Source organism: Mastigoproctus giganteus, chromosome 9, assembly GCF_048544385.1.
Source record: "Mastigoproctus giganteus isolate SK-2022 chromosome 9, ASM4854438v1, whole genome shotgun sequence".
Taxonomy (NCBI): Eukaryota; Metazoa; Arthropoda; class Arachnida; order Uropygi; family Thelyphonidae; genus Mastigoproctus; species Mastigoproctus giganteus.
In genome coordinates this window covers 110,212,130-110,224,700 of record NC_143583.1, presented here as the reverse complement: position 1 = coordinate 110,224,700, position 12,571 = coordinate 110,212,130, and the positions used below count along the sequence as shown (strand labels likewise).

General features: G+C 39.6%; 1 protein-coding gene across 2 annotated transcripts in view; it reads right to left on the bottom strand.

The window, feature by feature from the left end:
* LOC150080636 (uncharacterized) overlaps window positions 1–12,206 on the bottom strand; it is a 76,527-nt gene extending 64,321 nt beyond the window's left edge. The window contains exon 1 of one of the 2 annotated variants that reach the window (XM_090381224.1): window positions 11,891–12,206. In XM_090381224.1, coding sequence (XP_090237350.1) covers window positions 11,891–12,048 — 158 coding nt within the window. In that variant the 5' untranslated portion in view covers window positions 12,049–12,206. Of the gene's footprint in view, window positions 1–11,298; window positions 11,504–11,890 lie in introns of those variants that run through there. The other variant, XM_090381225.1, reaches the window with a different exon arrangement.
* Window positions 12,207–12,571: the final 365 nt, after the last annotated feature.

Below are 12,571 nucleotides of genomic sequence, written 5' to 3'. Positions count from 1 at the left end.
TGGTGAATATTTCCCCTTCATTTACCAGATCTTATCCCAGATTACCTTTGAGCTAGCCACCTGAGTTATTAGCATTAGTAGAGGCATATGATGCAAGAAAGCAAGCTTATTCAGCATCAGCCAAAAAAAAAAAAAAAAAAAACACACACCACTCCCATTTCACCCCTCCGTTCGTTCGAAATACCTGTCCAGTTGAGCTTTAAATTGGTTTAGGCTATCAACTTCAACAACAAGTGATGGAAGTCGGTTCCACCAACCAACCACCCGCTGGCCAAAGGCAAATTTCCGCACATCTATCTGACATCCGTCCTTCCTCAATTTGAATTTATGGCCTCTGAGGTGATTATTCTGAGCAAGATGAAGAATCCCATTGGCACTGAGCATGCTCAAACCATTCAAAGCCTTATATACCTCTATCAGATCACCTCGCCGGTGCCTAGTCTCCAAACTCTGTAATTTGCAAAACTTAAGCCTTTCTTCATAAGAGCAACCCTTTGTTCCATTCACTAATCTTGTTGCCCTTCTCTGTACCCGTTCCAGCAGCTCTACATCCTTCTTGAAATGAGGCCTCCAGACCTGTATACAGTACTCAAGATGTGGCCTAACCATTGCCTTATACAAGGGAATAATCACCTCCTTATCCCTGCTAGAAAAATTCCTGTATATCATTGACAAGACACCATGAGCTACTCTTGCAGCTCGTCTGCACTGCTCAGAGAACTTCATATCTGCCTGCACAATTACCCCCAGGTCCTTTTCATTCTCCACCACTGTCAGTGTAGTACCGCAGAGTTGATACGTTGATCTGGGGTTACTTTTTCCCATATGTAGTACTTTACATTTGTCAATGTTAAACTTCATTTGCCACCTCTCAGCCCATCTGTTCAACCTTTCCAGATCCTGTTGCAGCAGCATAGCGTCAGTAGTGTCCTTAACAACCTGCCAACATTGTATCGTCTGCAAACTTGGACATTAAGCTTGATATACCATCATCTATATCATTTATAAATACAGAAAACAACAACGGACCCAAAACTGAACCCTGAGGAACTCCACTAATAACATTAGTCCACGTTGAGCAGTGTCCATTGGTTACCACTCTCTGTCTTCTGCCACTCAACCATCCCTTTATCCATAACAGCAATTTGCCTCCAATGCCACACTGCTCCAATTTGTGCAGCAGTCTTCCATGTGCAACAGTATCAAAAGCCTTTCTAAGATCCAGATATATAATATCAAAGTTATTCCCTGCATCCAGTTCTTTTGTGACTACATCATAGTATCCAATCAAATTGGTCAGGCAAGACCTGCCCTTAACAAAACCATGCTGCGTCTGAGCTATAACTGAATTCTTGTCTAGATGATCCTGCAGTGCTTCTTTAACCAGTGCCTCCATTAATTTTCCTGGAACAGAAGTTAAACTAACAGGTCTATAATTACTTGTGTCAGCCTTTGACCCTCCTTTGTGAATTGGGGTTACATTTGCACATCTCCAGTCTATGGGTACCTCCCCTGAGTCCAAAGAAGCTCTCATAATTATGGCTAAGGGTTTGCTTACTTCCTTTGCTGACTCCTTTAATATAACTGGATAGATCCCATCCACCCCAGGTGCCTTTTTTATGTTTATCCTCAACAATCTCTCCTCCACTTTCCTCTGAGTTATTACAAAATCATCCAGCTCACTGCCAATGTTTACTTTACCTACGTCATTCTCCTTCCTGAATAACTCCTCATGCGTGAATGTAGATGCAAAATACTCGTTTAGATTGTTAGCCACCTGAGCAGGATCCTCAACTGTTGAACCATCAATATCCAGTGGACCAATCTGATTCATCCCTTTCCTTCTTGAGTTTAAATATGTAAAGAACTCTTTTCTGTTTTTCTTTGCATCCTTTTGCCAAGGATTTTTCGTAGTCTGCCTTTGCCTGCCTAATCTCCTTTGTGACTTGGTTACAGACCAACTTATATCTATCATAGGCTTCCATGTCACCTATTAATTTGTATGTATCCCATGCATTTTTCTTCTCTGCCACATGTCTCATTAGTTCATCTGACACCCATTTAGGCCTAAACCTTGAACAATATTTCTTAGTTGGTATGTAAAGCCTGGTAACCTCCAAGATTAGTTCCTTGAATGCTTCCCATTTTGAGTTTGCTGTTGGTAACATCATCAGTTGGTCCCACTGTATAGAATTTAAATACTGTCTCAGACCATCATAGTCGCCTTTACGAAAACAAAAACCCTTCCCTTTACCTCTGATGGTAGTTACCTCCTTGAGTAAATCCCACTTCAACACACTGTGATCACTGCCACCTAGTGGTTCATTTATCTGCAGATTCTTAATGCATGAAGAATCACTACTGATAATCAGATCAAGAGTATTGCTCCCTCTTGTTGCCTCACGAACATGCTGATGTAGAAAACAATCATCCAATAAATCCACAAAAGCCTTGCTAGTGTGCGAGTGACAAACCACAAATTCCAGTCAATATCTGGGAAATTAAAATCCCCCATTATAAGACTCTCTGATTTACTGGCCCACTCTATTTCCCTGTACAATATCTTATTATACTCATCAGAGTCATTAGGCCTATAGCACACTCCTACTCTCAATTTTGATTTCCCTATGCTTATGTCACATCAAACTGACTCGACACTGCCCTGTCCATCGATGTCGACTGGCTTCACTTCATTGGACTTTATGTGTTTCTTAACTAATAGCATAACCCCTCCTGTCCTGTCTAGCCTTTCTATACACATTGTATTCCCCAAATTCCAGTTCCGCATTACTTATATCTGTGTGACACCACGTCTCTGATATCCCAACAATATCTGCCTTTGATGTTTTGAGCAATACCTCAAATTCATCAAATTTATTTACCAAACTCCTAGCATTGGTGTACACGCAGGTATACATGCACCTGTTTCTATTCTTAGCTACCCTAACACAACCCATGTGTTTACTTGTACCGCAATGACTCCCAGCAGTCTCTGAAATATCTTGCATCTTGTTTTTCAGGCTTCTGCTCATTTCAATAGAAGCAGTGCAAGAATCACTTCCACCTCTGCCAGTGGCTACTGTTAATCTATTAGTCCTTGTATCCCCCCCAACTAGCAGTTTTCCGACCCACCTAACACTGCCTCGACAGCATCAGCAAAAATTCTTGCACCCTTTCTATATTATGGATGATATAAAATGAATCCAAGATTTCCTTTGGCTCTGATGTCGACATAACGTGCTTTAGCACATGCATGTTTAAATTATATTAAATTTTCAGTCTTGGGATATCGGTGGAATATCCCGCAAGTTTTATTTTGTGCTTTTTTCACTGCTATGCATTCTGAATTCCACCAAGGTTTGGGAAAAAGTGGGAACCAGCTGGATGTGTTTGGCATTGCAACTGCAGCTGCTTGGACAATCTTTTCTGTGACATACATGACTGCATCATTGATTGGCTCCTGACCGACTGTAGCGATGTCAAGATTTGCAAGATGTTGAAAGGCATTCCAGTCAGCCTGATCAATCTTCCACCGCAGTAAACTAAAATGGCAGACACAGTCTACCACTAGTTAGGGTGGTTATCACAGGGAAGTGATCGCTTCCATATGGGCTTTCTTCCACCTCCCAAGTAAGTGAAGGAAAGAGAGAAGGGGAGCAGATAGAAAGATTAATGGCAGAGAATGTACGGGTTGGCATGTGGAAGGTGTTTGTTCCCACATTTAGGAGGGAGAAGTCATTGTCAGTGAGCATATGTTCTATGACTCGTCCCCTTCCACTGATGTTAGCACTACCCCACAGAGTGTTATGTCCATTGAAATCCCCAAGAATTAAACAAGGGGAAGGCAATTGCATGATAAGATCATCAAGGTCTTTCTGGGGGATGTCAATCCCAGGTGGCAAATAAACAGGGCAGACAGTTAATAAGAACCCACTGTAAGGCGAATTACTACAGCCTCAATGCTAGTTGTAAGCTGCAAAGGCTAAAATGGGATCTGGTTGCCGACGAGGATTGTGACTCCTCCATGAGCAGAACCATCCACAATTCTATCCTTATGAATGATGGTAATGTTATGCATGGCGGGATCCTCGTTTGCCTTTAAATAAGTCTCCTGTATGCAAAAGCAAGCTAGTTTGTGTTTTGCAGGAGTGCCTTGATGTCATCTATATTTTGCCGGAATCCACGGCAATTCGACTGTAGGAATTTAGCCATTATTTGGGCTTGGGGGGGGGGCCCATCAGGCAGCTTCCGAGGTGCTGAGGGCTTAATTTTGTCAGTCTTGGATTTATCTTTCCTGGGGAAGTATGGATGGTGTCCTGTGTCCATTTCTTCCTCTGCAAAGAGTTCCAAGACTGACTCATCATGTACCTCCTTCGTCTTGACATCCATTATTTATTGCCTGAAGTCGGCAGTTTAGTTTTCTGTGATGTTAATTTAGTGCTTTCTGTTGGTAATGCTAGAGCACTGGGAGGTACCAATATTGGAGTGGCAGCTGACTGCAATTTTTGGGTGGGCTTTAGTGAACTCAATTAATAGTGAGCAATGGGAGTGAGAGTCCCTTGGGGGAACAGTCATATCAGTTTGGGTCCCAATGGTACTTTTACCAGAAATTTTCTGGGTATAGAAGGCTTCCCACTATTTATTGGTTGGATGCGTTTTCTGGCCTCTGGGTAGGAGATTTGGGTCCCAATGGTACTTTTACCAGAAACTTTCTGGGCATATGAAGGCTTTCCGCTATTTATTGGTTGGATGCGTTTTCTGGCCTCTGGGTAGGAGATGTTCACTCCGTTTTTAATTTTTGAATCTCCTTTTCGTCCTTCCACCACTGGCATGCTCAAGAGTATGCAGGGTGCTCTCCTTGGCAGTTAGTACAATTAGGCTTAGGAGCTAGACATTCCTTGCTCTCGTGATCTTTAGCACCACATCGAGCACAGGCAGGGTTACCACTACAAGCTGTTTGCGAGTGGCCATACTTTTGACATTTTAAACTTGGAGGCCGAGGGGTGTTAAATGTTAGGATGAGAACTCGGTTAGGGACGAGATTCCCATCCTTTCGCATGGATATTCGCTTGACAGCTGTCACTCCTTGTTCTTTTAATTCAGAGCAGATCTCTTCTTCAGAAACGTGAAGATCGCACTCTGATATGAAACCTCATGACGAGTTCAGAGTTTTGTGAGGGGTTATGATGATGGGTGATCCCCCTATAGATGTGGCTTTAAAATTTTTTTCAGCATGCATTGTATTTGATGCTTCAAGTAAAATATCTCCAGAATGCAGCCGTTTTATGGATTTAGGTGATCCTGCCATCCCTTCTAATCCTTTCTGGATAAAGAAGGGCAGTGCTTTTTTTGGGACGGCATGCAACGGTACGGCGTACCGGCACCTTTATTAACAGTGACGTGTAACATTTGGATACGGTGCACTTCGAAATTTGTAATATTCTGTAAATTTTTGTTCACGTTTACCTACTATTCAAATAAGCTTAAAATAATTTAACTAAATTTGCATTTTTTACTGTCTATCTTTAAGATATTTTCTATATAAAACTGTATAACCATTTTTATAATTCTAAATTACTTAGTCAAGCCTCTGTCTAATGAAGTCCTTTTATAGCGAATTATTTTGAATTCCCCTTGGAAGTTACATTTAAAATACAGTAGTTTCCATTAGGTGAAGAAAATTTTCATATAGCAAATGGATTAGGAGAGAATTAACTCGGTACGCACTGTTCGCATTTCTGGCTTCCAGGCAATTTAGGCAATTAGTGTTGCTGTGCAAATTAAGAGAGCTAAAGCATTCTACAACTTTGTGGTACCTGGTAAAACCTATCCAACCACATACAGAGAAGTTGTGCTAGTCAAGAGTGAACAGATCAAGGTGTATTCCCAATGGGCTCTGGCCCACCTTCTACTGCAGTGGTGTCCAACCTTTTCCCGTACAGTAACCATATTCAAAAAAAAATTCAGTTAGATTTCTTTAGTGTCTTATATTTTCCATATCTTTTGCATGTAAAAGTAAAAGTGAAAATATTCAAAACTTTTATTAAGTACAATACACAATTACATTTACTGAACAAAACATTTAATGAGAAAATTTTTTTGATAATTAACAAAATTTAAAATGGTGTTTTAGTTCACTTTCCTCACGGGCCATAGGCTGGACACCTCTGTGAATCAACCGTAAGCGCCCCGTTCGAGAATTAGGAAAGTGATTTTCTTTTACCCTTTCAAATAATTATCTGTTGTTTCGCAGAAGTGCGTTATCCACATTTTTCCTTATCTCACTTTACATGGTCACAAGTACCTAAATATCCGAATGACACCGACATTTTGGGCAGTTTCAAAAAAAAGAAAAGAAAAAAATTTTAATTTAAGAGCTAGTGACAATACCGATGACGAGAGAAGGAAAACGAGGACAATGAAGGTATTCCTTCTAAACATGAATTGTTGGCATTTGGTGAAAGTGAAGTTAGAAAATTGTCAATTAGGTTACAGTTAAATGAAAGAGAGGCAATTCGTGGATACCCAATTGATAAGGTTTCAGAAGAATTGAAGCATTTGATGAACGCTCTGAGTACGATACCAATTTCATCGAGTGAATGTGAACGAGGATTTTCACAAATAAATCTGATCGCCAGCCCAACCAGCACTGCGTTGATGACAAAAACAGTTTCTTCACTACTGTTTCTTAAAATTGTAGGTCCACCGCTGACCCACTTTGATCCAGCAAAATGTCAATTTATGACTGCTTCGGAAACATCATTCAGCAACCGGAAGCAAAGAAGAAGAAAAGAAGTCAGCATAGGACAGGGGTCAGCAACCTGCGGCCCTTTAACTTTACAGCTCACATGCAGCACAATTTGAAATGGAGTTAAAGGACTTAAATATCAAGGACATGTGGAGTACAAGACTAAAATGCCTTAAAACTGAAATTGAGGATTCTGGAGAGACTAAAGGCTGCCCTTGCAATTCTACATAAATGGTCGGTGATAGATGACTTTAAAATGCAGACCAAATTGTGCTCAATGTGTGGAGTAGCTTACCGGACCCATATATAAATTTGAAAATATTTGTGTTTGGACTTCACTAAGTTTTTGGTTCAACGTATTCCTGCGAGAAAATATTTTTGAACATGAATTATATTAAAAATAAATCAAGAAACTGTCATGTGAACAATGCAAGCATGTTTAAAGCTCAGCATGTTTAATTACGGCATACTCACATGATGTTGAGAGACACTTGCTCAAGAAGTTCATCAGCAAAAGTCACATTAATTTGTACCTAACTGGATGTTTGTTACATTTTTTCAGTATTAATAAATAATATTTCAAAAAATATATATATTTTTTTTTAATAAACACCTTCCCACTCTATTCCACTTCTTAAAAAACTCTTCTCCCCTCCGCACCTCAACTTGAGCTGAGGTGCAGATCTTCGGATTCTCTCTCTCTTTTTTTTTTTTTAATTAGATCAAAAATGGCTCTTCACTCAAAAAAAAGTTTGCCAACCCCTGGCTAGGGTCTCGGAGGAGAACTTAAAAAAATTTGGAATATTCTACAAAAACTTCATTATGAAATTATTTTTACTTAGGTTATTATTTTTTACTTATTTTACTCACATTTTACTTCTTTTTTTAATATACTTGAATAATAAATGTATGCTTAAACTGTGCATTAATACACTTAATTTGTTGTTCTTATTCTAAAACACTACTACTAAAGTAACAATATCAGGAAAAAAAAATAATTTTTCAGAGTACTTTTCATATCCTTTTAATTTTCAATTTTTCCTGATAGCAAAGAATGAGTACCGGCACCTATTTTTTTACGAAAAAAGGACTGAAGGGTGACATTTTCCCAATTGACTGCTCTCCGGTGGAATGGAGAATGAGGTGTTACAGATGGCGTTTTCTCCTCAGTTCTGGCTCTTAACAGAATTGGTGTCATTATCATCTGATGATCGATTAGGTAGGGGCCTTGTTGGCGCCCCAGAAGAAGTAGGATTTAAATTACTTATAGTAGTAAGATAAAAATTTCCGATGCCCTAAGTACCTCGCCCACCACGGAGCCCTACGAGAGGACACCCACTTGTCAACTAGCAGTTACTGCATACACAAATGGTACGCCAAGTTCGCTTAGGAGCACCATACCCACATTTCCAATAAGCCTTGATCCCGTCCCAGGACCAAAGGAAGGGAGACATTGGAATGCAGTTGACCCTAGCAGTAAGAACCATCTACCGATTGATCCCAGTCGGGCCAGTCCAGGATCACCCATCTTGTCGAAGCAGGGGCCAAAGTGGTGTATTAAGGCTGGGCCCCTCAACCACCAGGATCCCCTTTACCGAATTTCCACGGGTCGCGGTGCATGGCTGCACATGCCGGATTCCAATGATGTAACCCTGGAGCCAAGGTATGGGCATTAGGTCCCAGTGATGCTAATCTGGAAGGCCAGCAGCATCACTGGGAGGTTCCCTCACCACATACAGGTGCCCACATCGAGGGGTCAATGGAAAGTAAAATATATATAATTTATAAGACAGAGAATACTAGGATTAGTTGTAACATTTTTTAAGATTTTTAAACCCTTTTCCAAAAATTGGTTTTATTTTAACAGTTGCAATTGTTTAAGAAGCATCCATGCTCCTAATTCAGTATTTACATAAAGTGCTGGTCTTTCAAGCTTGCAAATTGTTTACCTCACAGGAATATAATATTCCTGTGAGATAGGAACAATCTCCTGACCTCAGAATAAAAACAATATTGGTTGAAGAAGTATCAACTATAGTATTGGAGTCAGCTGTAAACTACCCTTCCTTGAATATTATCTGTAGTGTTACAGATAATAAAGCAAGCAAACAGACTTTTTCTGCTCAGTCAAAAAAATAAAATAATAATATTCATAACAATAAAATAAAACAAAACAAACAGTAACCATCCAATTCTGTTCTGAACTTAGCAAGGCTCACTACCTCTGCCACAGTGGACACAACTTATTCTAGCGTTCAACAATCTGCTGTCTGTAGGTGAACTTTGAGGTCTGAGCCATTATTCTCTAAGCTTTTTAAGTGTTCCTGTCTCACCTATGAGAAAAAACAGACTTTCTTCATTCATTATACTCAACCTTTTTAGCACCTTATACACCTTAATCAGATATTTAATTGTCAAACTTTGCAGTTCATACATTCTGTCATTCTTCTTAAATGCCCTGATTTGCATTCATCACTAATCTGCTTGCTATATTTTTTAAGTGTGCAGTCTGCAGACTGAATATAATATTTCAAATATGCTCTATCATCTTGTAATGATGAGATAATGACTCTCTCTCCTCTCTCTCTCTACTAGCAAAGGCAACATAAATCACATGGCGCCTCCGTAGCCAGGTGGGCAAGAGCAGCAGTGCGTAGCACACACTTCTTGATTAGACTGGGGTTCGAGCCAGTGACCACTAAATACGGAGGGTGCGGAAAGGTCAGGGAACGACCACCGCATATTCCCGGAGCAATATGGCCTTAGTTGCTAATGCTCCTAAAAACCAAATAACAACAAACATAAATCACACACAGGACACCATGTGCCTTCCCAGAGGAAATTGCATAGGAAATTTCATGTCAGAATTGAATTGTAACACCCAAGTCCGTTTTTTTGTCTTAAACCACTTTTAGCTCCTTGCCCCCTAGTTTATAAGTGATTCCAGGATTTCTGTCCACCATCTGCATAACTTCACATTTAAAAGCAATTAACTTTAGTTGCCATTTTTTTACTATAGTGCAACCGATAAGTCTTTTTCAAGCAACACAGTCTGACTCGAATTGCTCACCACTCTTCCGTTTCACCTTCAAGTCATCAGCAAACTTTGACAGCTGACAACCATGTCTCCTGTCTTTCAGCCAGCATGTGATTCAGCCTAAGTTCTTACCAGTAACTCCTTCCTGTTTATACAGCAGCCTTCCATAACTTTACTAAAGTCAAGATATATAATGTCAAAATTGCTACCTACATCACTGTTTAATGACTACATCAGAGTAATTTACCAAACTGGTCAGGCATGACTTCTTCCTTATTTAAGACACTAACCTTGTTGAGATTGTCCTGAATCACTTCCTTAACCCAGAGAGTGTTGGGTAAAAACACTCTCTGGGTTAAGGAATTTAACTCAGCTGTTCATGTTTAGCCAGCAAAACCAAAGCTCTACAGCAAGATTAGATATTCGCTGTTGGTATCCCAGAGATGTCATGTGTCAATGCAAGTTTCCTAGAATAACGGTAGATGCTTTTGCTCACCTAGCATCTATTAAGGATGTCATTCAGGACAAGTCAGTAAGGATGACAATGGTAAGTCAGATGTGATTCAGGAGAAGTCGATGGATTTGACAGAAGTCAAATTCACCGGCCTATTTGAACCCAATTCAATTTCACATTCCATATCTATGAATGGGTTTCTATTTTATCTTCCATCTTCTGAATTCCATTCTTTCTTACCTTCGGTGACTCACACACTCAATTAACAGGCACTAAAGTAGCATCTGTGAGAGAGACTATCATAAAAAATTTATTATTATTTTTTTTTTTTACTGAATTGAAAACTGTGATCTTTAAATTATAATCTGCTAAACTCATTAAAAGTATATTAAATGAAATTAAATGGGAAGACAAATGATAATAATAAAGTTTTTATCATATTTTTTTAGAATTTAAGACCACTCATCCCCCCCCCAATCATATTGAAACATGCTCCCATGGCATCTGGCAGATGCAACTTGACCATCTGCATTTTTGTCAGCTGTTCATGTTTAGCCAGCAAAACCAAAGCTCTGCAGCAAGACCAGATACTCGTTGTTCCTATAACAGAGATGTCGGGTGGCAATGGAAGTTGCCTACGATGTTGTTTACGATGTTGTTTGGTTTTTAGGAGCATTAGCAACTAAGGCCATATTGCTCCGGGAATATGCGGTGGTCATTCCCTGACCTGTCCGCATCCTCCGTATTTGGTGGCTCACGGGCTCGAACCCCGGTCTAATCAAGAAGCATGTGCTACGCACTGCTGCTCCTGCCCACCTGGCTACGGAGGCGCCAGGGAAGTTGCCTAGAATAACAGTATCTTGTAATTCAGAGTATATCAAAATGAAAGAAAATACTGTATAACCAGTTAGGGAACATTGGCAGGCATAAGTACATGGGAGGATCTGATTTAATTTATAAATTTAAAAACAGAAACATTTTTAAAAAAGTCATATGTTAGATGTCATACTAGCAGTGGAAGATTAATGTCCTCATTCCATTCCATACAATAGGGCTTACCCAAACAAAGCATTTAATGATTCTAAGCCTGTTTTTATAGGGATCTTAGGATACCAACAAACTTTTCGTGTCTGTGAAAACATTTTGCACAGCAATTCTTATTCCCACGTGACTTCTTCCATCATCAGTTACTGCATGTCCATGGCAATAAAATTCTATTTGTTCTATTCTTTCTCCATTTATTTTGACCATAATTTTTTTTTGCTTGTCTTCTTTGCTAGTTATCATCACCCTTCGTTTTCTTCACATTTATGTTCATTTTCCTTTCTTCTACAATTGTACGTCATTTTCATTTTCAAAAAAAAATTTTTTAAAAAGCCGGTAAGAAAAGTCACCAGTATATATATATTGTTCTGGCTGTGTTAAATGCTTTCGGCATTTTTCAATCTCTGGCAGCAAATAATGATTCCAAATTACGAAAACAAAGAAACCGACTCTAACATAGTATAAATGCTCGAGATGTTACTCAAAAGCATAAATTGCGCCCTCCCAGCGAGAGTGCCAAACTACGCCACCAAATGGTCAAGCATACCAAACTTTCCTAGTCCCCAATTCCTTCAGTCCCCCCGAGGTGCGGGCATGATTTCATTACCTTTTCGTCATTCTTCCATTCAGTAGTTTTGCCATAATACGACCTTGCTTTTTCAACTGGTTAAAACTCAAAACAGCAGCAGTACTACTAAAGAGTTTTGCTTGCAAAACAAGAAACTTAACTTTCACAAAAAGAGGCATTTTATACAACAAAATCATACGTGGCGCGGGTACAGAAAACTTCGGGCACACAATATCTACTACTTCGCAACTCCAGAGTTTACAGTATCATTTGCGAACAACCACAAACCATACAAATGTGAGAAGTAACATTGCGTAAAGGACACAGAAATCCTGCAGTGCCGTGAGCCACAGTCACCGCCAGCTCCGCTAATCTGAAAAGCAGTTCTTGAGCATGCTTGACACTCGCTCTATCTGTGTTCTGAATTGTCACGGAGCATGCGCGACACTCACTGTATCTGCCGGCTGTATACTGGCAATGTACTACGTACTCGCAGTATTTTTTTTTATTTTTATTTTTTCGTTTTCAGAAAGAATAAAAACAATTTCCTGACTACATAAGAATTTGATAATAAAAGTAATTTTTATTACTATATACAGTATAGTTATAAAAAGCAAAATTCAGGGGCTCACATCTGGTGAGTATGAGTTTGGCACACCCACGATTCTGAGCTGGATACTATCATTCTTCTTTTTCTTGGTGATTTCCCCATCCCCCTCT